At 42.5% G+C, this 26,772-nt stretch overlaps 1 protein-coding gene across 3 annotated transcripts; it reads left to right on the top strand.

Moving 5' to 3' along the window:
- Positions 1-3,035: 3,035 nt before the first annotated feature.
- On the top strand, positions 3,036-25,406 carry LRP3 (LDL receptor related protein 3). Of its 3 annotated transcripts, XM_030457962.1 has the most exons (8): positions 3,175-3,229; positions 4,848-4,926; positions 8,349-8,396; positions 13,979-14,117; positions 20,425-20,633; positions 20,894-21,980; positions 23,136-23,268; positions 24,167-25,404. In XM_030457962.1, exons 4-8 carry the CDS (start codon positions 14,104-14,106, stop codon positions 24,971-24,973), a joined length of 2,250 nt encoding a protein of 749 aa, XP_030313822.1. In that variant the 5' UTR covers positions 3,175-3,229; positions 4,848-4,926; positions 8,349-8,396; positions 13,979-14,103; the 3' UTR covers positions 24,974-25,404. The 3 variants fall into 3 exon arrangements, with proteins under 3 accessions (XP_030313820.1, XP_030313822.1, XP_030313821.1); XM_030457960.1 differs by lacking the exon at positions 4,848-4,926 and having other exon boundaries at positions 3,036-3,229; positions 24,167-25,406; XM_030457961.1 differs by lacking the exons at positions 3,175-3,229; positions 4,848-4,926 and adding an exon at positions 3,327-3,391 and having other exon boundaries at positions 24,167-25,406.
- Positions 25,407-26,772: the final 1,366 nt, after the last annotated feature.

A 26,772-nucleotide genomic window follows, 5' to 3' on the forward strand; every position in this document is an offset into this window, starting at 1 on the left:
GGGAAAGAGGAACGGGGAACGGCAGTTGGCAGGAACGTGACATGGCCGTTAGCGCAGCAGTTGGCGCAGGCAGGGAAAGCAGGAGGGGCACAGCCACCTCCCAGCTCTCCTGAAGGAGCAATGGTCTCCAAAAAAGCAAAACCTGTTGCTCTTAAGATGCAGGGTGTGTCCACACAAACGGAACCCCTTAAGACGGACAGCAAGAGAGACGTAGCTGTTCAGGCCTCTGGCTGTGTAGAGTGTCTGAGCCTAGTGTTAGCACCAGAGGACAGTGTGAGTGGCAGAAAGGGACCTGGGAGTCTGGAGTGACAGGAAGCTGAACATGAGCCAGCAGTGTGCCCAGGTGGCCAAGAAGGCCAATGGCATCCTGGCCTGTATCAGGAACAGCATGGCCAGCAGGTCCAGGGAAGGGATTCTGCCCCTGTACTCAGCAGTGAGTACACACCGCTGGTGAGCAAGTACTGTGTCCAGCTCTGGGCCCCTCAGTTCAGGAAGGAGATTTAGATCCTGGAGCAGGTCCAAAGGAGGGCAACTAGGCTGGTGAAGGGACTCCAGCACAAGTCCATGAGGTGAGGCTGTGGGAACTGGGGCTGTTCAGCCTGGAGAAGAGGAGGCTCAGGGGAGACCTCATCACTCTCTACAACTCCCTGAAAGGAGGGTGTAGCCAGGTGGGAGTTGGTCTCTTTTCCCAGGCAACTATGAGCAAGAGAAGAGGGCATGGTCTTAAGTTGTGCCGGGGGAGGTTTAGATTGTATATTAGAAAGAATTTCTTTACAGAGAGGGTGATCAGACATTGGAATGGGCTGCCCAGGAAAGTAGTGGATTCTCCGTCCCTGGAGATATTTAAAAAGAGACTGGATGTGGCACTCAGTGCCATGGTTCAGTAATCGTGGCGGTAGTGGATCAAGGGTTGGACTTGATGATCTCAGAGGTCCCTTCCAACTCAGCCGATTCAATGATTCTACGATCCACAACTTTATTAGCATTCTTGCATGAGCTTATTTTTAAGGGCAGTGCCTGATCTAAACCTGACTTAAAGAAGACAATCTGAAGGGTGAAACAGCAAAAAGCTTTTAATATAGCATAGTAACTCTAATTTATGTTGTCACATCTCTTGAGGGAGAATCTTCCTTATGGTGTGCGTGTTGCTAAAAGATGATGTTCACTGTCAGCAAATGCATCAGCTTTACCCCAGCATCCCAGTTCCTGTGCCTATTGCTTTTCTTGTTCTTTCCCAGGAATGTCACCCTTTCAATATGATCACACCACCAGGCCTGGTCAGAGTGGTGAACTGAACCTGGGCCTGTTGATGACAGAGTAACTGAGTCTGTTTTTTTAACTGAATGACACCTACCACAACTTGCCCTGCAGGGCATGTCAGCCAGGACTTGTGAGCTCACATCTATGTGTGTCATTAGACCTTAAATGTTGGACAGAAACCCCTTAAATATGAATTTTACTTCAGAATTGCATCCCTTCCATGGGAAATGAGTTTCAACAACATGTTAGTGATTGTTTTGTGATGTAGATTTTACCAATCACCTTAATTCAGTGATTGGAAAATTTCTTTTGTAATACCCAGACTGCAGGTCTGGTGATACAGCCACAGAATGTAAAAATAAACTCTTTTTCAAGCATGGAGGGAAATTTTTCTGTGTTGATAGTGAAATGTGGCAAGACCCCATCTTTGCCCTGGAGGGTTAAACTATGACTGTAGCAAAGGTGTCATTAGTGTAATTTAAGAAAAGGTGCTGTCACAGCGTTTTGTGTTATGTGTAGCTGAATTCAAGTGGGCTGCAGCACTCGCATCAGAGCGTTGCAGCAGCACTATCGGGGCTTTGCTCCTTGGAAGACAGAACCTGGGCCACCAGCAGGGGAGATGGTACTGGTTTCTGGAGGAGGGTGTGAGTGCCTGCGAACAGGAAAACAATGAAAAGTTCAGGAAAAGTGTGAGGTAGAGTTGGTTCATTTTAGCATTTTGTCACCTAAGAAAGGGTGTTTTTCACCTTTGGCTGTTTGGCTATTCTGCGCATTAAGTCCACAGTTAACTTTGTTGTCCTGATGCTTACGAACACGTTAGGCTTAGTCCGTATTCAGTGGAACAGGGTGGTTATACGTCATTTACATTCACCCCAATTGTGCTGATTTGCTGTGGATGCAGAGCACTCCTGATACGGCCAGATTGCTTGTTTCACACTGAAAGGATCTGGGTCCCATCTTTTCGGACGAGTGACCCACAGCGTATTTTGAAGGGTGCGGAAAGCCCCGGGTTCAGCCGCGTTTCTGGGAGGCTCTTCTCCCGCCTCGCAGTACCGCTGACATCTGCTTCAAAACCTTCAACGCGTTCAGTTTTCGCGAGCCGCGGAGGAGGCAGCCCCCGCTGCCGTCCGCAGGCCCGCAGCCCGGGTTGGGCGGGAGCTCTGTCAGGAGGGGACGCTCCGGCTCAGCTGGGCTGAGGGGGCTCCCCCAGCCCGGCTGCGGCAGCTCCGGGGGGCAGCTCCGCCCGCCCCCGCGCCTGGAGGCCGCTTCCCCCGGCAGGGGGGGCCGGAGGGCCGCGGCGGCGCTGGGCGCGGCCTCCTGCCATGGGGCCGCGGGCAACCCGCAGCCCGCCCGGCTGAGGGGCAGCCCGTGCGGGGCGCTCCGCCGCCAACCCCTGCCCGACGCGGGCTGCCAGGGCGCGCCATGGCTGCGGGCTCCGCGGCGGAGGGAGCCAGGGCGAGGCGGCAACGGGGCGCCCCGCGCCTGACAGGAAGCCCGGCGCCCTGGCGCTCTGCGCGGGCGGGCTCAGCCCTCTCCTTCCCTTCCGCCCCGGGCCGCGCTCCGCCTGCGCCGGCTGGCGGCGGCCCCTCAGGTGTGCGCGGCAGGGCGGTGCTCCCCTCGCCCTCCGGCCCGGCCGCCGCAGCTGTACGGCGGGGCCTGTCACGTGGGGCGGCGGCGGCGGCGGCGCTGCGGTTTGTGCTCCTCCACCTGCCCCGGAGCGGGCAGCGCGGGCCGGCCATGGGGCTGCGGCGGCAGGCGCCCCCGCCACTCCCGGTCCCTCAGCCTGCGGGGCTGCCGCCGGCTGGATGCGCTGCCGGCTCCCGCGGCTCGGCGTAGGGGCGAAGCTGGCGCGGAGCTGCGTTGGTTCCCCCCGCGCTGAAGGGCAGGCGGCGGCGACCCGCCATGGAGAAGGCAGCGGCCGCGGAGCTCCGGCAGGGCGCGCTGGTGCCGCTCACCGCCATCTGTCTGGGTGAGTGCCGTCCCGGCCGCTCCCCGCCGGTGGGACATGTCCGGGCACGGAGGGCGAGGGGGCGCGGGCACCTGAGCGGCCGGGCTGCTGAGCCCCCGAGCCCGCTACGGGAAGTTACCGGGGGCGAGGGGAGCGGGACGGGACGACGACGAATGAAACTGGGTCTGCGGATCCCCGTTCTCCTCCTCTTCCCTCCCCTTACTCCCTCGGTTTCTAACGGGGTGAGGTGGTTGCGGGTCCCGCAGTGGGGAGGCCGAGCGGAGTTCTGCCCGGTCCTGCTGAAACCAGCCTTTTGCCCTTGGCTTGGAAACCGCTGCGGTAACCCCGCATAGCGCTTGGGCCGGGGTATGGGGGGGGAAGCAAAAAAAGTTTAGACATCATCGGTACCATCTCGGGACTGCAGCTCTGCTGAGGCGCGGGGCGGGCAGCGGCTCCCGGGCGGTCCCAGAGCCGCCCGCGGTGCCTCCCGGCGCTCGGTCCCGCTCTTCTGTTGCCTGTCACTGTCTGACTGGCAGGATGGAAATATATTCTTCCCCCCCGCCCTATTTCTCGTCCATATTCTACTCTCCCCCCTCCCTTCTGCTTGGAGCAATTGCTCTTCGCTCTGTTTCGCAGCAGGTGTTAAGTTATGGCAACGTGATGAAGCGTGTTACTGGTTTCCAGTCTGTCAGCTCTTTCTGACAGGGATGATGCTTTTTGTTAGGGAGTAGCGTTGACGCCTTTGACTAGAACGAGGAGGCGAAAAGGCCCCATGTATTTAACAGGGTCCTGTAGAAATTGGGAATTATTAAAGCTGACTGCTCTGTTCATGTGTGCTGCCAAAAGATTCTGGTGGAGCAGTGCTGGGGCTGCTCTGAACTCTGCTGATGGTTATTTGGTAAACTGTTACAGCTCCTCAAGTAGCATGTGCTAAACCCATAGCTACTTGCTAATAAAGTAGATGAGAGTTAATTTTTAATTATCCCAAATGACAGTCTAGTCTATGTATATTATATAAATGATCAGAAATGGGTATCTGTGGCCAGACTGCTTGTTCTATTTTTGTAAAAGTTGTTTTGTTTTTTTTTTGTTTGTTTTTTTTAACATCAGTGCTTGCCTAGAAAAATGTAGGAAGTTAAAGTTTAAAAGCTGCTCTGGTTGCTTGAAACGTATCTATTTTAATTAACGGAAGTGCGATGTAAAAAGCTATCTAAACAAGAAAACAGTTTGAACATCCGTTCTAGCTAGTACAGCTTTTTTTTTTTTGCAGAGACAAAGGGAGGGATGGCAGAGATGTGTACAACATGGGGGTAACGTTTACTGCATTGTTTATTTAAAGGTAGAGAAAGATACAAGTTTCTACCATATATCTGAACTTCATAGTGTTGTGGAGGTTTTTTTTTTGTTGTTTTTTTTTGTTTTTTTTTTGTCCAATCAGGCGTTTGATAAAGCTTTTGTTATTTAACGGAAATAGCTTAATTATTATTAAAGTCACTAAGTACATAATAAAAGATTATGTAAACTCCAGAGTTTAAGTGAGAACACTTCTGGTTACCTGTGGGTAATGCCAGGTTGAAAGTTTGGTAGATTTCTTCTTTCTATGACTTCTAGAATTTCACTGTCTGGCTCTTTTTTTCAGCTGGAATGTTTTATTCCTATTCCTTGCACAACTGACAGTAGTGGAAGTTGAGAAACATGAGAGATGGGAAGCTTGTAAGGTATTCTGCTTCAGTGAACCCATAAAAATAAAATGCTGCTGCTTTAACTGTTTTTGTATTTTACTTCCTGCTTGTCTGTCCTTTCATCCTTGTTTTTGTTTCTTGCCATTCTTTTATTTTACTTTTTGTTTTCCCATGGGCTGTGTTTGGTGTCTGCATCAATGCACTGCCACTGACCATTGCTGTACGTGACCTTGTCTGTAAACTGCTGCTGCTTCAAAGACTGGAACTGGATTTGTCGCAACTGTTCTGTCATGAGGCCATTTTGTCTCTCATTCTTGAGAAATTCTGGAGGACATAGAAAGTTATCAAATAGGAAGCAATGAACACAGAAAAGCTGATGTCTCTCCCATTCTGGCTGTGGGAAAAGCCTGGTAGCTGTCATTTGGTTTGCAGGTGCCAAGATGTAAATTTCCCTTTTGATCCAAATTACCACTTTCCCAGCTGAAAACCTCACCCTGAGAATTATTTAGCAATCCAAATGAACGGCACAGTAAGTCTCCTACATGGAGTTTAAGCCAACTGAGCCACTTCTGTTTTTTCTGGCTTTCCCATCACTCTGCCCAACAGTTAAGAAAGAGCATCTAGAAAGCTACCTAATATAACCCTAGTCTCTAACCTATTTTTGTTTTGATAAGAGGCAAGAAAACCAGCAGGGAATGTCTGTTCTTTCTTTTGGGCCTCTGACACTATTGAGAGCCAAGTGCCTCAGAAAATGCTGGTTTACAGTGCTCTTGTGGTTTGGTTTGATGGTCTTCAGACACAGTGAGGAAAACAGATACTGGAAACTGTGAGCTTATTAATTCACTGGGGAAAGTACCTGATGTGAGACTTTGAATTTATTTTAAAGAACTGTTCTTGACTGCTGACTTTTTAGTGTGAAAGAGTTTGAAAATGAAAGCAAAGAATATGGAACAGCAGCCAATAGGTGTTTTGCAGAGGTAAAAAAATGTTTTTGGGGGTTGTCTTTCTTAGGTAACCTGCCAGGCCTGGTGTGAAAAGCTGCCTGTCACTGTCCTTCTGGTAGCAAACCAGGGCTGTCTGTTTAACAGATCTCAGAAGAGAATAATGTGACTCTGAGTCTGCTAATTCCACTCTATCACATGCCTTGTCTTTGTGCTACTTATTTCCATTTAAAGGGAATAGGGGCCCTTCATCAGCCATGCCAGGGAACCTCTGTTTGGGAGCTTGGGTTCTATTGTGACCATTGGGAAGATTCAGGTAGGATAAATGAAAAAAGATTGCAGAATGGCAGTACAGACCCAGACATTTCCATACAATGCATCTTCAAACACTCCTTTCAGTTGTGGTGGTAACAGTTATGCAGAGCAGATTAATGTACTTTCTTTGGAGCAAAACAAAACATTTTAATTTTCATGAAATTAAATTTGTGACTTAATCACTGGTTAATTTATTCTCAGACTTTTATGACTGTATTGCTATGGTTACAGGAGTAGCCATGCTTTAATAGTGTGTGAGAAAATTTTGTATAACCGTTACTGCTGAGATCCAGGGCTCGCCACAAACGGATGTGCTGCTCTGTGGCAGAGCAAGAGCTGAGGGAGCTGAGCTGTTTCCTGGTTCAGAGGGGTAGTGTCGCTCCTAGGCATGCTTACTGACCTACAGGAGCAAACTAGTGCCACAAAACAAAGGAAATAATTATATGGCACCTCGTTATTGTCATGTAACAAATGTTACTGTACATTAATTATGTAATAAAATCAGTGCTGTTAAGGTCCTTTGTTAATGAGCATGTTAATGCTGAGTTACAAATCTGTTGCTTGGGCCTCTTTCTTCTCTAGCCACAGCATACGTATGCTCCCATTTAGTTGCCCTCCTTCCCCTGTCTGTTGCTAAAAGCTCACTCCTGTGACCACTTGGGAGGAGGAAGTTGCTGCCCTTGCAGAAGTGCCTGAGGGGATGTCCTCTGTCACGGGTGACACCAGGAGTAATTGTTCTCTCTGGTTTGTGGGGACTTCAGCATGAGGTCTGTAGCAGTCTATGCCTGCAGATACTGCTGTCTGCATTCAGCTCTCGAAGCTCTGGCTTCAGGAAAGAGAAAGTCCAAATTCTGGACATCCAGACTAAAGTCAGGGGAGGGTTGTGGTAGGCACCTGGGCCACTGCCATTTGTTAGTAGTTCAGATCCACCACTGTCTGAAAACTGACTCGGCCCAAGCTGGTAATCTAAGGGGCAAATTTTTAGCTTTATATTTCCACCCCTTTCGTGCTAGATACTTTTTTCCTCTTGTACCAGCTGAAGTTACACCAAAAGGTGGTCAGGGCAAGGGCTGGTGTTTTGTGATGTGTTTCGACCATGTCACAGACAATGGGGGCCCATGCTTGTACACGCTGCTCTGAGACATAAATAGTGTTAATTGCCAGCAGCTTCCCCAGTGACTGTTGGGAACAGGGACAGTTTCTCTTCCTCTCTTCTATTGTTCATTTTTTAATGATGTTTTTTACAAATGCTTGCCAGCAGATTGACTATAAAAAGATTTAGGACTTAACACACACAAAATAAAGCCAAACTGAGTGCTTGGGCTGGGATGTTGTAAATTAAGTTTTGGTAACCTTTTAAACCTTTTTATTTTTCTAAACTGGTCATTTTATTAAAAGGCTGTCTTTGTAGATTATAAAATACTGCTAAAATGAGAGCAGATAGTGAAATATGCTGTAATTGTTAGAGAAGTGCCTTAAAGACTGTATGAGGAAACTAATATGGAACTACATGTTAATGCTGACCTCTGGAGCAACAATGACGCAGGAGAAATTTTTTTTGGCATTAACTACTCTCACCAGATCATTCTAATGGTGTATACTATGAGAGGAGACTTCTGAGAAACTGAAGAGTATTTGGAAACTAATTTGTAAGTCAGATGTGTGTTGCAAGCACTGCCTCATCCTGTTTTGATTTTACCAGTGAACCTTTTTGGAAACTTCATTGCATTTGATTAGTCAATGTAATCATGTTAGCTTTAGAAGTTTATTTTCAAGGTGACATTTACTTGAGAGGAACAAACTTTGCTTTATGCAGAGGAGATACTTGTAAAGCTAATAATCTCATTAATTAGCATCCAGCGTTTGAGCAGGTAAAGTCACTAGATGTGTTGATGAATGTTTTAGTGTAATTGTTTTTCTGTTTTCCCCAATTAAAAAAAACACCCTGCAAAAGCCAACCTAAAATAGATTGTTAGTTGTTTCTTTTGGTAGCATATTTGCCAGATACTAATATTGTGTGTTGGCTCTTACAGCTGCAGTGAAGACAACAGTTGATTACTGTGTAGATAAGCAAAATTCTTGTTGGAAGACTGTGATGCATTGATATTAACACCCCAGCAAACACCTAGAGCTGGTTAACTACTGACTACTACCCTGTGTCCCTGGAACCTGTACCAATGTTATTTTTCTGTCTTTACACAGTGAATCTCTTCCTGACGGGGAAAATAGAAAGTGCTGTTACCTCATTGGGTAAGTGGTACTTTTCTTACTTGCATTTTCTGTTCTTTTGAGTTGTTACTGTTTCTTCCCCATGCAAAGAGAATTTTAACCAAACTCTTTGACCTTTGAGAGGGAGTAACAATGATGTTTTAGGAAGTTTAGGATATGTAAGTCTTCCTGGGGTTACAGACTCCACCAGTGTCACTGCATTTGGAAAAAATTGTAAGCTTGAGGCTAAGGTCATAGTACGTGCTGATGTGTTCAGGAGAAAACTATGTTTAGGAAATGTGCCTGGGAATATCAAGCCAGGGGCAGTGGGACATTTCCCAGGGGAGCTAAAACAAGAATGTTAAAATTGTCTCATGAATGTCAAAGTAAAAATTCAACCAGAATCACAGCATTTAGTGTAATTTCCTTCTCTGTAGCAGTACTGTGACTTGCTGACATTACAGGAACATTGCAGTCAGGGTCTTCTTAGTTATAAGGGCTCTTTTATGCCTGTCAATCCTGTCATATTGGTAGGCGTACTTTATGCCCAAAGAGCTAGTAATTTGAATTAAAACAGAAAACACAAATAAGGGAAGTAGGAGAAAAGGAAATGGGGAAAACAAAAATAATTCTAAGGCAGTGGGTTGATTAATGTGGCAGCTTGAGCATTCAAGACAACATGGGGTTTTGAGAGAAGTTTTAAATCAGGAAAAGGTAGTAATTCTTTAAATTCAGTTTAGGGGAAATGTGGATGAACTGTATAGAACATGTTATTTGCAATATAATGTTTTCATTCTTTCATCGGAAAAAATTCATGTGGTCTTCTATGTCCTAGTCTATTCTGCCTGGATAGTTCTTTGGCTTTTGATGGAGTTTGCCATCCTTTGGCTATGTGATACATGAGTTTACAAAGTGTAACTTGAGTAATTATACAGTGGCTGGCCTAGACTGGTGATACTGTCTCAACTTGAAATATGTAATGCTTCACGCAGTTGGCTTCACTGCTTTCTAATGCTGTTCTTTTGCTCCAAACAGAGTTGTAACATTTGGCTTTTATTCTTTCAAGTGTGCTGAAAAGCTCGGAGTGCTATAGTCTTCATGTCTTCTTGTCTTGATGCAGTGTTGAGTTACTTTGTCTTCTGACAGCACTGAATGTGAAAGGTCATTGCAATAGTGTGATGATCTATGTGTAGCTTCTCTTATATGTGCATTGGGGATAACAGGTTAGGATAGTGCTGTTGCAAGACAGATGGCCCTGCCAGGAATTGTCTTGCAGGAGGTGTTCCTTAGGAGCCTTGATAAAAGTTGGGAGGAATGCTTGCTGTCCTTAACACATCCTGACAAAGTAGCTTATTACAGAGTTGATCTCTATGATAGGGCATAATGTGGTTTCTTTTCAGAAAGCAAGGAAAAGCAGAAATATTGAGTTCTGGAGAATGCAGGCTGAGCCACCATCTCAGCTGTATTTGTACGACTTTAAGCCAGAAAAGCAGCAGCAGCTAAGGGGGAGCATCCTCCCCTGGAGCCCCCTTCCCAGGCTCCTGGTGAGCCAGTTCAGCTTGTTGATCCAGAGGAGCATGAGCTCAGGTTTTGTCAGATCAGAGTCAAGCCCTTGGGCTATGCCTTTGCTGATTCTGGTGCTGGGGACAGAAGCAGCCTGCTGGAGACTGTGTCAAGTGATGAGGAGCCTTAAATCCTTGTTTTCTTCACAGGCATAAGGGATCTGCATTAAGCAGGGTTTGCAGGCCCTTGTTGGAGAGCTCAGGCAGAGCTACTGAGGAAGTGTATGTTGCCTAGCCTTTGGTTTTGAGAGAAGGCAGGTGCAAACCAGCCTTTATCCTGAAGCAGATGGTTGGGATGTGTCCCTTGGGATTGAGGCAGACCCCAGGGTATTGCAGAAGTGTGAAACTGCAGATTTATTTTCTGCTGGGATGTTCTGAAAATTTATTCCTGCACAGCTTAGTGCTCCCAGCACTGTCCTCTGGTGGAGCTCACTGTCTTTTCTTTTACATTTGCTTTTGCAAAAAAGAGCACTGATATTATTCATGTAAAATTTTGAAAACTTTCTTGCAAATATTTTGGCATTTTTAACTGGCAGGGGGAATCTACTGCTGTTTACAGTAGAAGAAATCCATTTGCTTATTCCAGAAAGAACCTCATTAAGATTTGTGCCTGCTTGACAGAAACTCTGAACTCAAACCTCTTCTGACATTTGTTTAAAATTTTGGTTTTTTGTTTGTTTGTTTTTTTAATCTATAAAAGATTCATTATTGCCTGTCTTCAGAATTTATTTTTTTTTAAAAAGCACCAGGTAAGATTTTTTGCTGGATACCAGGGGGGTTATTTTTTGGTGGATCATGGGATTGGTATTATCTTAGGTTTCTTTATTAATCCTGAATGTGAAAATGTAAGCCATTTGGGCTTTTAGTAAGTTGGGTTTTTGCTTTTCTTCTGGGTTTGTACAGAAAGGCTGCAGAAAAAGTTATAGAACAGTTGTTGAAAAAATGTCACCACTCTTCTCCAGTGTGTCGCTGATGATAAAGGCCCTCATAATCCAGGACTGTACCTTTCTATTTAGAGACTTCCCTTTCCTTTAGATGTTTTGGCAATTTGAAAAGACTTTTGTTTCTCTTCCTTCAAGAATCACACTGTCGTGTTGAAGCCCAGCTTAATAACACAATACTTAACACGTGTATGTGATTCTGCAAACTTTATGGCCAGGAGCTGAGGAGGGAACTGGGGCCCCTTTATTGACACTGAAACACCAAGAGTACAGAATTGTGCCCTTGTGCAGTTTTCTGTTCGTTGCCAGCACTGAAGGCTTTGTGCAGTATGGGGGTCTTTTTCCAAAAAAATTTATGTAGGTGAAAGAACAGCTGCTGAAAGCTGTGCTTGGGTACTTCACCTTTTCTGCCGCACAGCAGTCAGCCCACAAGGAGTAAAGAGGCAGATGACTGGTTAGGAAGGAGATCTATTGATCTATTGCAAATACCATAGTAATGAGCATTGTTGGGAAATGAAAGGCATCAGAAGAATAAGGCAATTACTTGGGGTTTGGGTAAACACAATAGGAGCTTTTTGGGAGGTGGTGGGGTGGTGACTGTCCCAGTAAGGGACTGTGGACATATCCTTAAAATAGGGCAATTATGTTTTGCCAATATGAATTTAGATTAGTGGTCTGTTCACGTCAGGAGCCTTTGTAAAAGCAAAGCATTTGTCCTTTTAATTTTGAGTGGGGGTAAGTCTGAAATGCTTCTTGGGTGTCAGAAGGGTAAAGCCATCCATGGGTGAGTCCTGAGCAACGACTATTGCCAGATGAACTGGCCAAAATGATATATAATGTCAGTGCAGCCCTGACCTTGCTTACGTCCTTAGTTTTCACAGCTAAAATTCTTCTGCTAAAATGGAAAATATTTTCCTTTGTCTCTTCTTTCCATGTCTCATGTTTACAGCAGATGTGCAGTGTTAATAAGAAAAAGCATTTCTCACTGAGAACCTGAACTATTGTGGTTTATCAGATCCAACACTTACTAATTAAGAAACTGTACATTGTTACAAAAGAAAAAAATGCTATCAATGTTACTTGAAAAAATCTGGGATACTTCAAATAAGTGTTGCTCATGATTTTGTAAATACTTCCTGAAACTGAGAAACAAGTATTTGGTAGAAAAATAGCTCTGCCTGACTGCACTGATGAATGTGCTAGTGGAGTCCCCAGCATGTCAATAGGACTTCCTCAGAGCAGAAACTAAAATAAGCTTTATGTAATTATTATTCTGTTCTCTGTTCTAATGCATGTATTATGAGCAAGGGATATTAATGCTATATGGTATAGAAATATTTGCAGAGGTGTTGCCAGAAGCCTCTGAATAGTGCTGACTGGTGTTATTTGCTCTTTCTGCTTTGTGCATTCTGTTTCTTCTCATTCAGAAGTTTAAGTAATCTGGCAGTTACCAAATGCAGTCTTTTCTAGCTCCTTTTATGTGGTTGCTAGCTCTGGGTCCTCTTATGCTATGTGATACATTGATGCAGTGACAAGTGTTTGAAGGAGCACATTCAGAGACCTAAGCAAACTGTGAACTGGAGTTGAAAAGTCCTGTGGATCTTAAGTTTGCTTTTATAAGTCTATAATTGCATCTGCGTCTCAGTATTTTGCCAGCATCTAGTGTAGAGCCTCTCTGGTTTTAGAAGTGTGGTAACAGAAACGTTCTTGTTTTTCATAGCTGCTTTACTGCAAAATATTTGTTTGGAAAATAGATGTTTTCATGTATTTATGTATTCTGTATGCTTCTGTGGCCTTTGAAACTAGTAGGAATTATATGCACATGTTGCAGTGGAATGCCCTGCATGGAGAGTAAAATTAATGTCTTTTTGTATGTTTTGCCTTAGGTAAGTTACCTCATGCTTTTTGTATTCCTGTGGCTCTTACTTCAAAAGTGGTTATTGTGAACAAATAGAATAGTGCCAGTCACAGGTTTACTGATGGGGGGTACCTCAGCCTGGCCCCAGCCAGGCACTTCCTCACCCTGTCCCCCTAGTGCAGCTAAATCTGATCCCAACTGTGAATTGAAAATGATGCATTTATGTGGCTGAATTTAAAGCAATATTATAAATCTGTGATTTATAACACAGTACATTTGGGTGTGTATGTGTATGAGAAAACTTGATGTACAGGCAATCTTGTTTTTCCTTGCCACCTTTTTAAGCTATGAGAAAGTGAATGTCTTTCAAAAACTGGAATATTCAGCTGTGATCCACAAGTTATGCTCTAGATAGTAATTTGTTTTAAAAATAGTTTTAAAAATAGTTTTGGAGAATGTTCAAAATAACTGTTGCATTGCACAGAATCTCCCCTTTTGTAGTCTGCTGAGAGTACATTTTCCCATCAGAACAGCTTTCCCACTTGTCCTTGGAACATTTCACTTTGATTTTTGAATTGCTTAATTACAAATTATAAGTATTTGATGTAGCCTTAATTGCCCTGATGTTTTCCATAGGAAGATCTGAAAGTGCTTTGAAAATACTGAGTTTAATTTAGCCCCATTTGCTCCTTTCCCTATCTGGAAAATTTCTCCTATCTGTGGGATTTCACAAGGAATGTAGAGTACTTAGTATTGTTCAGTGAAACATGTGACACCAGAGGCTGATTTACTTTTTTTCTTTTTTGTTGGGGATTTTTTCAACCATTTCAAAGGCTTCAGGTCTCTCATATGGTTAGGAGAATAAACAACATGTCCAAGGACATGTTACAACAAAATGAGATTCTAGTTACTTTACACTGAGTATGGATCTTAAGTTTCTGGGTGATGTATTCAGGCTTTGGGAAGCTGGTAAGGAGGATTTCTGTATTACATCCTCCTGGCAGATCCATGCAGTGATATTGATTGTAGCCTTTGGTAGATTCATACAAGGTTATTGATTGGTCCTGCGTTGAAATGCAGGTTCTGCTTACTGACACTTCAAGTGGGTGTCTTAATTAAAAATGGGGGCAGGGAAGAAAGCACTAAGAGGATGAAACTGGTAACTCTTCTTTGTCTGCAGTCCTTAGAACTCTTGAGAGCTCTTGTAGGTTGTTGATTAGGCAAAGCATTAACAGTAATATTTTTTTCCTCTCTTATTAACAGCTCCTTGCAGAGGAGAACAGGAACAGCACACAGAGAGACGAGGAGTCATCTACAGTCCTTCTTGGCCATTGAACTATCCTCCAGCTGTGAACTGCAGCTGGTACATTAAAGGAGATCGTGGAGACATGATAACAATTAGGTATGGTTCTGTATTCCATGCAAGTGAAGGATTGCTTTTGCTGAAATGAAACAAAATACGAGTTCCTGGCCAATGTACCCATATGAGGCTGTTTGTCAGAGCTACCAAATGGTATAACGAAGCTGAATTTGGTTACATGGGAGCATGATTGCAGTTTGGAAACTTCTCTTCTTTTAGAGATGTCCCACTGTGTCTTGTTTCTGTAGACTACTTCTGATATCCGTTATTACAGTTGTAAACCACGTTCAGTCTTTCAGTATAATTCTTGTCAATATCTGTGTCAGTTTTCATTCACTTCTGATAGATGAGAAAGTAGGAAACAGTGGTATATTTACTCACACTAAATAGTCCCTCTTCATTGCTTATAAACAGGAGTAGGTGAAGGTTATAAAACTTGGAACAGTGTCAGTGAGTTATGTGAAATTGTTAGAGCATAAATAGCTTTTTCTGTCATGTCTTCAAATGGTGCTTTGTTTAACTGACAGTTGGAGATTATAATTGCTGATTGTTACTTCATAAAGAAAAGACATACTTGTCTGCTTAATATTTATTTCCAACAGAAATTAATAATAGCTAGCATTTGTAGTACAATTTCTGCTCATTCTATAAAAAACTATTCAGAAAAAAATAGAATAGGGTTTATTGAGAATGTTTAGGCTGTTATCATCAGCATACTATGAATGTGCTTGGTTTGTCTGGGCTAATTGTAATATCCTTCTCAAACTAAGAATTTCTTACTTAGAAAAAAGAAAAGAAGCAAACCTAGGAAAGGGTTTTTTTGTTTGGTTTTTAGTACTGTTGTATTTGACACCATCTGCTCATTCTTTGCTCAGCTGCTTAAAAGGAATGCAAACCTCTTCAACTGCAGATGCTCAGCAATTAAAAACAAATCTGCCACAGATGGAATAATAGGAGGGCTCCATCATGCCTAGTTCAAAATAGGAACTGCTCATCAAATGTGAGGAAGTAGATACCTGCCAGCATTTGAGATCCCTAAATAGAAACATGCTTTTAAACCCCATTAAATTGTATTGAACTTGAGGAATTTGTTTCAAAGCAGAGATTGTTGGAAACTCTGGGGAAGCATACAAATGAGACACAGGACGTGTTTTTTGAGAATAATATTGCAATTTATGATATGAAGACATCTTGGTTCTCCCAGTTAGAATTAAGATTCTCTTCTGCAAGTATGAGTGTAACAGAGGCTAAAGGAAAGTAAGATGAAGAAACTGGTAATAACATTTGTATACAGTTTGGATGTGTGCATAGCAATACAATTAGAAAGATTTCTTCTTAATGGGTTTGTTTTGTATCACTGCCATATCCTGCCCTCCTGTGAGCTTGTGAACAATGGGAGCTATGTGTTTACATCCTAAGGAATAATGTTGTGGTGTTACATTTCTGACTATAAACGTGTTCAGAATGACTCACTCCAGTGTATGAAATGCAGAATGTCACAACACTGGAGGATTTCTTCAGAAGGTTATAGCCCTTGTAATGCCAGGGATATAAAACAAGCGGTGGACTTGCCTAGGCTGGCATGATTAGGGCAAACCTGGAAACAGGGTTAAAATGCAAACATTTTTTCCTCTTAACAGTTGTGTATGTTTCTTGTCCTAACAGCGTGCAGATAAGGGCATAAAAGACTAGCTTTTAAAATTTTCCTAGGACAATCAAACACAGTTCTTGTGATAACATCTGGAGTTTGAAAGGTTTTTAAAAAAACTTGCCTCCTTTGTGTTGTGTTATGCTGAATCCATGTTCTTTGATCTTGAATTCTCATTGACAGTAAGACAGCAATGTTATATATCTGAGATACAGCAGGAGTCATTAAAGGATAAAATTGCAATTGAAAGTAGTTTTAATTTCTAAAACCTTTGCAGTTGGTGGTAAGTTTTTATGAATCTGTCATTCATCAGCCTTCAGGAGAGCAGTGCCCAGATGTACATGTGGATGTAAGATGCTGGCTTCTGTGGCCATGCCCTTTAGATGCTTTGTCTTAATATATGCATTTCATGTCTGTATATTGATTTTCTTCATATCCTCACATTTTGATGCTTGTTCTTTTGCTTTATAGTTTACTTTTTAGAAATCCTTGGGGGAACCTTCACAAGAACAGGAAATGAATGTTCTTTGTGTTTATACCGCTCTGTTAATTGTGCCCGTTTCAATACTTACAGGTTTGTGTAAGAAACCAGTAACAGCACCTGATGGAATGGTGCTGTTGAGACCTGGGAATGCAGATGTAGCTACTGTTTTCTGGGACTATGTTGTGTCACTTTAGATTCAGGCAATCAGTTATGGTTTTGGAAACCACTTCATTTTTTCCCTCCCTTTTTCTCTATTCTTTTGCTGTTTTCACAGAGGGCTATGTATAAATCCTGTGAAATTAGATAAAGATGTCATATGCAGTAGCTGTCTTCTTGACATCCTTTGCAGGCTTTGTATATGTGTGTTTCCTCATATTGGAGAAAAAGGTTGAAATTATTTTTACTTAGGAGCTGCTGTTACCTGATGGTTGCAAATAATAACCTGCTGTGAGCAGATTATGAATGAATTGCATTTTATTATAGGGATTTATGGGATTAATAGTAAACTATTCTTCATGTTCAGGATTCAAGCAGAGATTTGAAAAGTGATCTACTTAGTGATCGACCTGAACTGTCTCTTATGAATTGAGGTGGACAGGGTATCACCTTCAGTGGTTGTCACTTCAGTGATTCATCTGATTGGCTTTAAAAAAAGAAATTTTTAGATACCATCTGAGTTTCAGTTTCTGATTAAAACTGAGGCCTGTTCATGTAAAGGCTTGCTGGTCTTCAACTGTATGAAGAATAAAAGGGACTGTTCCTTAGTCTATTAACCAGACTCAAAGCGTTTCAGAACTTGATGTTAATTGGAAAAAACTCAAAATAGTCATTTATTTAATTCAATTGCCTGTGCTTGACTTTTGAAAAAATGAATGCTGTGTCTTGCCTAAGGTTGCACAGCTAACTGGTGCTTGGGAGCCTGGAGTAGAATACAGGTTTCCTGACTTCCAGGTCCTTGTGCTTCAGTGGTTAGGAAGAAGTTTTTAATGAGCCAATTAAGTCATCAGTTGTTCACAGGCTGCACTTGCTGTGAGAGGTTGGCAAATAGAAGTAACTTTTCTTGCTTAATTGGCTGATCTGTTTTATTTTGGGATTCTGCTCTAGTGATCTACCCATAGTATTTATTCTTCAATTTTTTAATGAGTTTAGAGGGCCAAGTTGGACATGTATTGTTTTTGTTTATTTACTAATTACTTTAGTTCAGATTTTACATCTGCTGGGACTTCAACAGTTTACCTTTTTTTATTGTTGTTCACGATCATCTCATGCTTGCCGTTTTCTAGTTATTAAAAATGTTTTTTGTTTTTGTTGGGGTTTTTTTGAGCTTTAGTCTGTAGTTGCTTCTGCTTAAATTACTAAGGGTTTTAGGAAGTACTTTTTTCTTTAAGGCTGGTACTATTTCTTTCAATGCAGATGACAAAAAAATCTCTTCTGCTAACCATTAGTTTTGCAGGTAGCACTTTTTTCATATTTTCAGTGTCTGTATGTATTTAGGAGAAGTGGATTTAACAAAGTTCTTTCCACCAACACACAAAAAATACGTAACACTTCATAAGAAAATATCATCGTAGGCTACTGTTCCTTCACTTAATTTCACAAGCAAGATCAGATTCATGGGCAATCCTGTAATTTTCTGTAATCTCCTGTGGTCCTGCTTCTTGTTTCAGTATCATACCACTGACAAAATATCAGATTATTTCACTTTTTTCTGCAGCAAGGTATAAAAGCGGATTTAGTGCTGCATTTGTCAGTTCACTTTGAGTTGTTCTGATCATCAGAATTTGAGTGCTTCCAATATTTGATAAACTATTCTTGTACTTCTTTTTAAATACAATTAAGACAATTTTAAAAAGGAATTAGCTGTGGAAGAATCATTCCAAAACCAAGATAAGTGGGGCTAGTACTTTTGAATAGCATCTTTCAGTAGGATCCAAACTTGCAAAATTTGGTATCATAATTTTGATCTTTTTGATCTTTTACACACATTTCCTCTGTTCCTGAGATCACAGCTGTTTTGAGAACAGTCTACAGGACAAAGCACTTTGAAGGATGTTCTGTGTTAGTGGTGGGTTTTGGATATAAAGGACTTGAGATCTCCTCCAGTCTCCTCAAGCCTTCACTCAGTACTTTGCCAGACTGTGAGTCCTACGAGCAGCTGGAGCCCAAGACTCTGTCCCTTATTTCCACTGGATACTGTCAGTCACCCAGCCACTGAGCAAATCCTTTTGACAGAAATATTTGCATTCCAGTTTGAGAAAATTCAATGGAATAAGTAGATGTCCCCATGCTGTATGTTGTGGGTAGAAGGATTAAATTATTCTCCAGAAGACTGTCACAGCAGCAGCACTAGATCTAATTATAGATGATGAAAGAGGTGAAGTAGCAGAGTTTGAATGCACTGTTCAGGACTCTTAGGTAAAATGAATCAGTGGGCCATTTAATGTCAGATTAGTATGGCAGAAATCTCTTACACAAAATCGAGTTATTCCAAATGCATTAGAAAGCAAACCCCAATTTTATGCATTTATATACCCACACATGTATATGGGTCTTGTTTTGTATTTCTTTACCAAAGATATTTTTTGTGCTGAGGTTGGTTGGTGGCTTGTTTGTATATAACACGCTTTTGGTCTTAAATAAAAATCATCAGTATAAATGGGGAAAAATTGGCTTTCATTGAAGATTGTATAACTTAACCCATGAAAAATTTGTTCAAAATGTCTGTTGATTAGTTTGCATGAGGTGGAATGTAGTTGCTTTGACTTTGCTTTTGCCCTTAGAAGAAGAAAGTTGAGAACTGCCATGGTTATCTATTTTATATTAAACTTAACATCAGAACTGGAACAGATACATCAGAGCCAAAATACAGATATTTCAGAGAAACTGTTTATTCAGTGATGTTTGGAGACTCCCAGGCACCTGTGATGGTGTAGGCTGGGTCTCTCCTGCTTAAATGAATGTTATGTTGTTGCTTCTCTCTCCCTTTCACCTTCAAGTGGCAAGATCTGTCAAGCACTGAGAGCCTTTTGTAAATACACAGTGATAATAGAAAATTGTATTCCCGTTTATCTTTTTCAAGGAATTCATCTTTTATGTTTGTGAAAAAAATCTCTTTGTGAAAGGAGGTCTGTATTCCATAGAAGCTTTTCAGCCTTTCCTGGAATCACAGAATGGTTTGAGTTGGGAGGAGCCTTTAAAGCTCATCTGGTCCAACTCCTTTGCAGTCTGCAGGGACATCTTCAGCTAGATCAGGTTGCTTTTGTGTAGGTATTTGCATGGAGTACGTGCAGACTTCAAGTTAATGTTGTGTATCAGAGTTATGTGAAAGAGGATCAAAATTAATTTCTAAGTGTTCTGAGCAAAGTGCCTTTTCCTAGTGAGGATTCTTGCCTGTGCAGTCCTCTTGTCACTGCAAATTACTGGGTGCAAATGTAATCTGTTTCATCAGGCTGAACAAATAACCTGTGTGGTTCCTGAGCTACAGGTTAGGGAGCATTATCTGGTAGTGTTCAGTATTCTGCAAAAAGTTGGGGCACCTCTTTGTACTAGGTAAGCTACTACTGAATTGTCACTGGGCTTGGGTTAGCAGAAGAGCTGGAAGTTTGTCTGTAAAAAGTTATGTGTTTCCAGAAAGGGTATAATTTTATCTTTGAACTAAAAAACAACAGCATTAGATTTTAGGTTCAATTTCCACCCCTTGCAGTCCTCTTGCCCTCTCCCTGCCTATCCATATCTTGAAGAGCTGATTTTTGTCTCACTTTAGGGCTCTTTTTACTGGTCCCAGTCGTTATATTTCTAAGACTGTAGTCTCCCTGTCATCTCATAGTTCCATGGCTTTTAACATAGGGAAAGACTGTTGAAATTCATCTACCTTCTGTATAGCGTATTCTGGAATTTGCTTTTACTCATCTGTATCTCAGGAAGTAGTTTTGTTTACGAACTCTGAGTAAAAGAGGAATAATCCTTCCAGTTCTTGGAGCTACTTGGCATGCTGTTTATGCATGTGAGATGGGTGCTTTTCCAAACTGGTGGAATCTTGAGTACTCTGTTTATAGGTACTAAAGGTACTGTAGGTGTTTCATCATCTCTGAATGTGATCTCTTTATGTCAGCACTGCTTGGTGCAGAAAGTCAACTGTTACAGACTGTTTTCACTGTTTGGCCTTGTTCCAGGTACATAACCTCCTTGTAACTTTTGTTTTCTTTTGTTCCTAACAGTTTTAAGAACTTTGATTTGGAAGACTCTCAGAAGTGTGCAGTAGACTGGTTGATGATTGGCCCCTCTTCCAAGAGAGAGGAGTACAAAGTGTGTGGGTCTTCCATACCTCCCTCTTTCATCTCTACAAGGGACCATGTTTGGATATTTTTTCACTCAGATGCAGCAAGCTCAGGACAGGCTCAGGGATTTCGCCTTTCTTATATTAGAGGTAAAACCTTACTATCATCTTCAAGTGTTGCCAGAGAGAGTGTAATTGAAGCCAACAAAACTGTAATTTTTGTTGACAGGAGTCTTGGGCCAGTCTTGTTGACTGTAAAGTTTTAGTGTGTTAACTCTGATACCATTTCCACTTAGCTTTTTAACAGTATTCCTGACTTGTGACCTTCAGGGTAGTAGATGTTAAAAAGTGACATCAGATGGTTCCAAAAATTTTGATACTGACTTTTTTCTCCTTGCCTTCTTTCACAGGAAAGATAGGTCAGGCTGTGTGCCAGTCAGATGAATTCCATTGTGCAAATGGAAAGTGTATTCCCAGTACTTGGAAGTGTAATTCCATGGATGAATGTGGTGATAATTCAGATGAGAGAAACTGCACTCTTCCTCCAACAGACCCTCCATCCAGCATCTGCCCCTCAGGAATGTTCCAGTGCAGTGCAGCCCACTCCACCAAGTGCTTGTTGAACGAGCTGAGATGTAATTCAGTTAAAGACTGCAGTGATGGTTCAGACGAAGATAATTGTCCTGATCTTTCCTGTGGCAAAAGGCTGGGTAATTTTTATGGATCTTTTGCTTCCCCAGACTTATTCCGTGGTGATCACAGCAGATCAGACCTTCGTTGCACGTGGTATGTGGACACACAAGATAATCGACATGTTCTATTGCAGCTTGATTTGCAGTTAGGCTACAATGACTATGTCAAGGTGTATGATGGCATTGGAGAGAGAAGTGATAAATTAATGCAAACATTTTCATACCACAACAACAGGCACTCAGTAAGCGTGGAGTCATCAAAGGGCCAGCTCACTGTCTCATATCATGCCCATTCCAAGAGCACTGGCCATGGGTTCAATGCAACCTATCAGGTGAAAGGCTATTGCCTTCCTTGGGAACATCCTTGTGGAAGTGATGAGGAGTGTTTCACAGATAAGCAGCATTGTGATGGCTGGTGGCACTGTCCAAATGGCAAGGATGAAGAGAACTGTCCTGCTTGCCAGAAGAATGAATACCCATGTGAGGGAAACAGTGGGCTTTGTTACTCAATACTTGACCGCTGCAATAACCAAAAGAACTGCCCAGATGGCTCGGATGAAAAAAACTGCTTCACTTGCCAGCCAGGAAACTTCCATTGTGGTACAAATCTGTGCATCTTTGAGACCTGGCGCTGCGACGGCCAAGAGGACTGCCAGGATGGAAGTGATGAACATAACTGCCTGGTGATCGTTCCCAGAAAGGTCATCACAGCTGCTCTGATTGGCAGTCTTGTGTGTGGCTTGCTGCTGGTGATAGCACTGGGTTGTGCATTTAAATTATATTCTCTAAGGACCAGGGAATACAGGTAAGCATCTTCCTTTTATGCTGCTTTGGTAGCTGTCAGATTTTTTTTTCCTTTTTGTTAAAGGAAAAAAGTTGATTGTTAAACAGAGAATTGGGAAAGTAGTGTGAAAGCAATCCAAGGAATTGATGACAGTTAAACAGTGCTACATTTAGAGCACAGTAGTAAAGATTTTCAGAAGTTGTGAGGGGAATGTCAACTCTTCTGTGATCTGTGAGAAATACATATTTATTATGCAGCCTGGCAGAACCCCTATCTAACTTAAAAAACTACTTCAAGCAGTTTCCTCTCCATTATCCTCCCCATGTGACAAACCCCTTGCCCTTGGCTAGAAACTGAATGCTGAACTGTTACAGTAAAATCTTGACTGAGCCTGAACTGAATAACCCCCAGTCCCTCCCCAAATACTCCAGTTCTCTGTGTACTAAATGTTCTCTGTGTACTGCTGTTCCTGTCAGTGTGAGATGTACCCTCTTCCCCTGGTCCTGTATGCCTTGCTGTAGGCACAGTGTACATGTTTTTGTGCCTATGTATGTTTGTGCAAGCATGGTTCTGCCTTCTGGGAGAGGGTTGTAAGGGGCTTTCTGAAGCCCGTCTCATGTCATACATGCCAGGTCTGTGCTGTGCTGCTGACACGGTTTGTGTTTTCTGCACAGTGTGCTTTACATTCCCTCCTGATCAAATCTGCATGATTAAGGAGCTGGAAAGCAGCTGCCGTGCTATGTTGGTAACCTCAGTGCCTTGATTCTGGCAGGACAGCCAAAGCTCTCTGCAGCTGCCAGCTGCCCCTGGTGTGTGATTGTTTCCAGTTCTTAATGTTTGTCTTTTCCAAAAATAACCTTTAGGCTCTTGCTGAACAAGTTACCTCTGTTCCTGGGGTAAGCTGGGCAATTGCAATGGCAGCATTGCCATGGAGTTCAACCTGGGACTGCAGGGAAGAGTTGGCTGATTTGATTCACTGGTACTTACGCCCTGTAATCTTACTCCTTTTGTTTATTTTAGTATCCTGGTAAGATTTTCACAGAACCTCGTTGAAAGTTTGCATTTTTGCTGCTAGCTAGAAGTCCTCTACACTGCTTTTATAGATTAATGTGAGGGTGGCAGGACAAACTGTCTGTTACTTCTCTTCCATCTTTTCCCTCTTGGTTCTGTTTCCAGAGCATTTGAGACTCAGATGACACGACTCGAGGCAGAGTTTGTGCGTCGGGAAGCTCCACCTTCCTACGGGCAGCTGATTGCACAAGGACTTATCCCCCCAGTAGAAGACTTCCCTGTGTACAATGCATCACAAGTATGGACACACGAGCACCAGAAAACCTATCAGCATCCCAATTGCTATAAATTAGATTCAATCTGGAGCTGTGTTCTTTCAGTAGCTATGCTAATTATATGGAAGTCATATAAAAATGTGTGTGTTTGCCTTAGAGCTCAAGATCCACAATTATGCATCTTGGTGCTGTGGGTAGTTTTGAACACATTAAATGTGTTTGCTAGGGAACAGCAGTGAGATAAGCACATGCTGTTCTGCTGTACATCAAGATAGAATGAACAGAGACAGAGAGAAAGGTCAGAAAGTAAATAGAAAAAAGGCTTTTCAAGTTAAAACTGTAAATGTGCACAAAGCGATAAGAAAGCAAGGTCTCTAGCAGTATTTTTTGGAAATTCTGCGATTATTTTTCATTTCTAAGTACATTACACTGGGAAGCCATTAAGTCATTCTTGTATTCCATTGCTGAGTTCTCAAAAATCCCCAGTGCCCTATCAGAAGCATCCAGCTGTGATATGGCTCTTTGTGTGATAAAGCTCTTGCATTTTGTTACTCAAGGGGCCAATCGATTTGCTTTGGTCCTTGTTCTCTGCTGGTGTCATCAGCTTTTGAGGGTCCACTGCTATTGCTTCTGATAGAGAACTTGGTGATCTGCAGCCTGTTTCTTTATTGGTGGTCTGATTGCATGGGTGGAGCATCTTTCTGGGTAGACACAGCTTAAACTCATAAACGGAACACTGAGTCTTTGCCACAGGCAGAACTGCCTTTGGTATTCTTAAATAGTTCAGTAGAAAATCGGTATTTAACAAGGAAGTGCAGGAATCAAGTCTGAGAATTCTGATCAGGTGGAGGTATTAGTGGAAAGAACAGGGTTTAGCAGAAGTATTTTGGATGTGAAGTCATAGTTATGTCTGTGTTGCAGGCTTCTGTGCTGCAGAACATTCGAACAGCCATGAGGAGGCAGATGAGGCGACACTCGTCAAGACGGAGCTCGTCACGGCGGCGCTTGGGGCGCCTCTGGAACAGACTCTTCCACAGACCTCGGGTGAGAGGGCAGATCCCACTCCTGACACCTGCTTGCACATCACAGACTACTCTGGGTGATGGGATCATCAACCATGCTGATGGAACTACTCGGAGTCCTCCACCTTCCCCTGAAGGACCTAATTTAGAGCCAAATGGCCAAGCCAGGGGCCTACAAGAAGCTGCATGTAGCAGCTTGCAGCCAGAGACTGAAGTCACAGAGCCATCACCTTCAAATGTCTTACCTAGTACTTGCCCAGCAGCACACACAGAGCCTGAGGCTGGACAGGCTGATAAGTCTTTAGGTGCTGAGACATCTGGCAATGAGCTTAAGCAGGCCAGTAAAGTGAATTCAGGAAAGGCTTTCAGAGATCCTTTATCTGAAAGTGTTACAGAAACGATCCATGGAGGGTCAGCATCCAGGAGGACTGTGCCAGAGGAAAGTATTTTAAGTAGAAGTCATTCGCTGAGTGAAGAGCCATGTAGGTTACCCTTAAAAAAGTGGGAGTCTGCTTATTCAGACAGCTCTATGAATGTTCATGTCCAAGTGGATGGACAAAACCAACGTTGCCCTAACTCATACCAGGAGGAGCCTTTGGGTATTCATGCGGCTTGTTGCCATTCTGTGGAAGTGCCAATGTTAGAGTCCTCTACTCCTCTCTCTGAAATCAATACCAGTGATGATGAATCTTTACTTGTTTGCTAATAAAAATCTTTGGTTTGGCCCTGTAAATTTTGTAACTTCATTGTTTATATGATAGTGCACTTTGATGACAGGTGGTATGTCTATGCTCTCAACTTTGTCTCTTAAAACCAGTGTACTTTAATCCCACAGGGAGTACAGTACAAGACTAAATGGGACAAGTTTTTGTCTTCATTGCTATTCTTGAAACTCCTGTGGGGCAGAAGTAGGCCAGTATGTGATGTCAGGGGCTTGGAGAGCAAGAATGTGTCGCTGCAGTTTAGAGGCATCTCCGTCTTCTGTGCATTTACTTACTCTGCATTCAGGGAATTTGTGTTTCTTTGCTTTTCAGGTGGTCTTAAAGAAACCAGAGAGAACTCTGTTGGAACCTGAGGCAGGCACCAGTCACTGTAACTATGAGTACTAAACTAGATACAACATTTTTGTCTTTTTAGATGTCATAATTAAATTAAACTTTAATTTTGATTACAAATACTTACATGAAATCCTTTTGGCTTCCTCCTTATAGATACTGCTCATTCTTTTGGTCCCTTCAGAAATGTGACGGTCGTATGTACCTTAAAGCATCCACTAAAACCAAAGTTGCTGCATAGTATACCCAGAATGGTACCAGGTGTCTTATCTGCTACAGCTTTGTAGTAACAGATTAGCAGTGTTCAGTGTAAGTGGTTGCAGCAATATTTCTTCTTTATGTTGCAGTCTCTTCATAGTGACATTGTGAAGGTGGAAGTATTGTTTGCTTTCCCTGTCCTTCTTTTCTCTTCCTTCCTTCTGCTTTTAGGGACTTCTGTGATTATACTACTTTGGATATGCCCTGAAGGATGCTGAGGTTCTGAGGTTTCTGGGCTCCCTGTGGCTGCAGCAGGTAGCACTGTGCACCTGGTAACCTGCTATTTTATTTTGAAAGAAAATCTGCCTCACAAGTTTGCTCATAAATATGCTACCTAGCTGCAGATATATAAATCAGGATGGTTTTTTTATTTTTAGAGGTTATTTTGTTTGCTTTTTTCTTTTAAGAACTGAAATAGTTCAGTGCCACTATCAAAGCTGACACTGTGTGGACTGTACAATATTGAAATGTAAATTGATGGCTTTTCGGGTTTTAGAATTTAACTGAAAGCAAGCAAGTTACCTGGAAGAAAGTTGACATTGCTTACACAGGAGTGACTTGGTGCACAATGACAGAACATTACTCTGTGATATCTTGTCCCCAGTGTGATGGTTGTGGGACCCCTGCCCCATTCCAGCAAGCTCTGCTTCAATTCCTCAGTGACACACAGTGACAAACTAAAATGCTTTATATAGGAATTAACAAGGAACTTAATGCTGTTGCTCTGCAAAATACCCGAGTGCTCTGAAGCCCGTTTATTGCTTTAGGATTTCAAGTTGCCCAAAATTAATAAGTGAACTCATGTTGAAATTGAGGTGGACTTTGGCATTGGTGGACCTGGGCTTGGCTGTCCACAGGACCCTCCTGGCTGTGGAGGGAAGCAGGCTTTTGCAGTGGGCACTTAAGTTTACATCAAAGTGTCAAAGATGTTTTTATGTTAAATGCCCTGATTCTTTTACTAGGACTCTCTTGGGAGAGCCTTAGAAAGAATAAGGAATAGGAGTTTGGCTTTACTGAAGTGTAACATGAAAGAATTAAGTTGAAGTGATTGATTTTTCTTTTTTTCTCTTCAGTTGCAAACTGGCTTCATACTGCGTTCCAGAGACAGAAGATTCAAGCTACTTAAGGGCATTAATAGCAGGAAGGGCTTGTGGCAAAATTTGTAAAAAGTAAGAGTCATAGCTACATAAAC

The sequence above is a fragment of the Calypte anna genome, chromosome 11 (assembly GCF_003957555.1).
Source record: "Calypte anna isolate BGI_N300 chromosome 11, bCalAnn1_v1.p, whole genome shotgun sequence".
Classification (NCBI taxonomy): Eukaryota; Metazoa; Chordata; class Aves; order Apodiformes; family Trochilidae; genus Calypte; species Calypte anna.

Excerpts from the sequence above, each read along its gene's own strand:
- LRP3 (XM_030457960.1), top strand. The coding sequence starts at position 3,163 with ATGGAGAAGGCAGCGGCCGCGGAGCTCCGGCAGGGCGCGCTGGTGCCG. Across the intron at positions 8,397-13,978 it reads AAGTGCTGTTACCTCATTGG|CTCCTTGCAGAGGAGAACAG; the intron begins GTAAGTGGTACT and ends TCTTATTAACAG. Across the intron at positions 14,118-20,424 it reads GGAGACATGATAACAATTAG|TTTTAAGAACTTTGATTTGG; the intron begins GTATGGTTCTGT and ends TGTTCCTAACAG.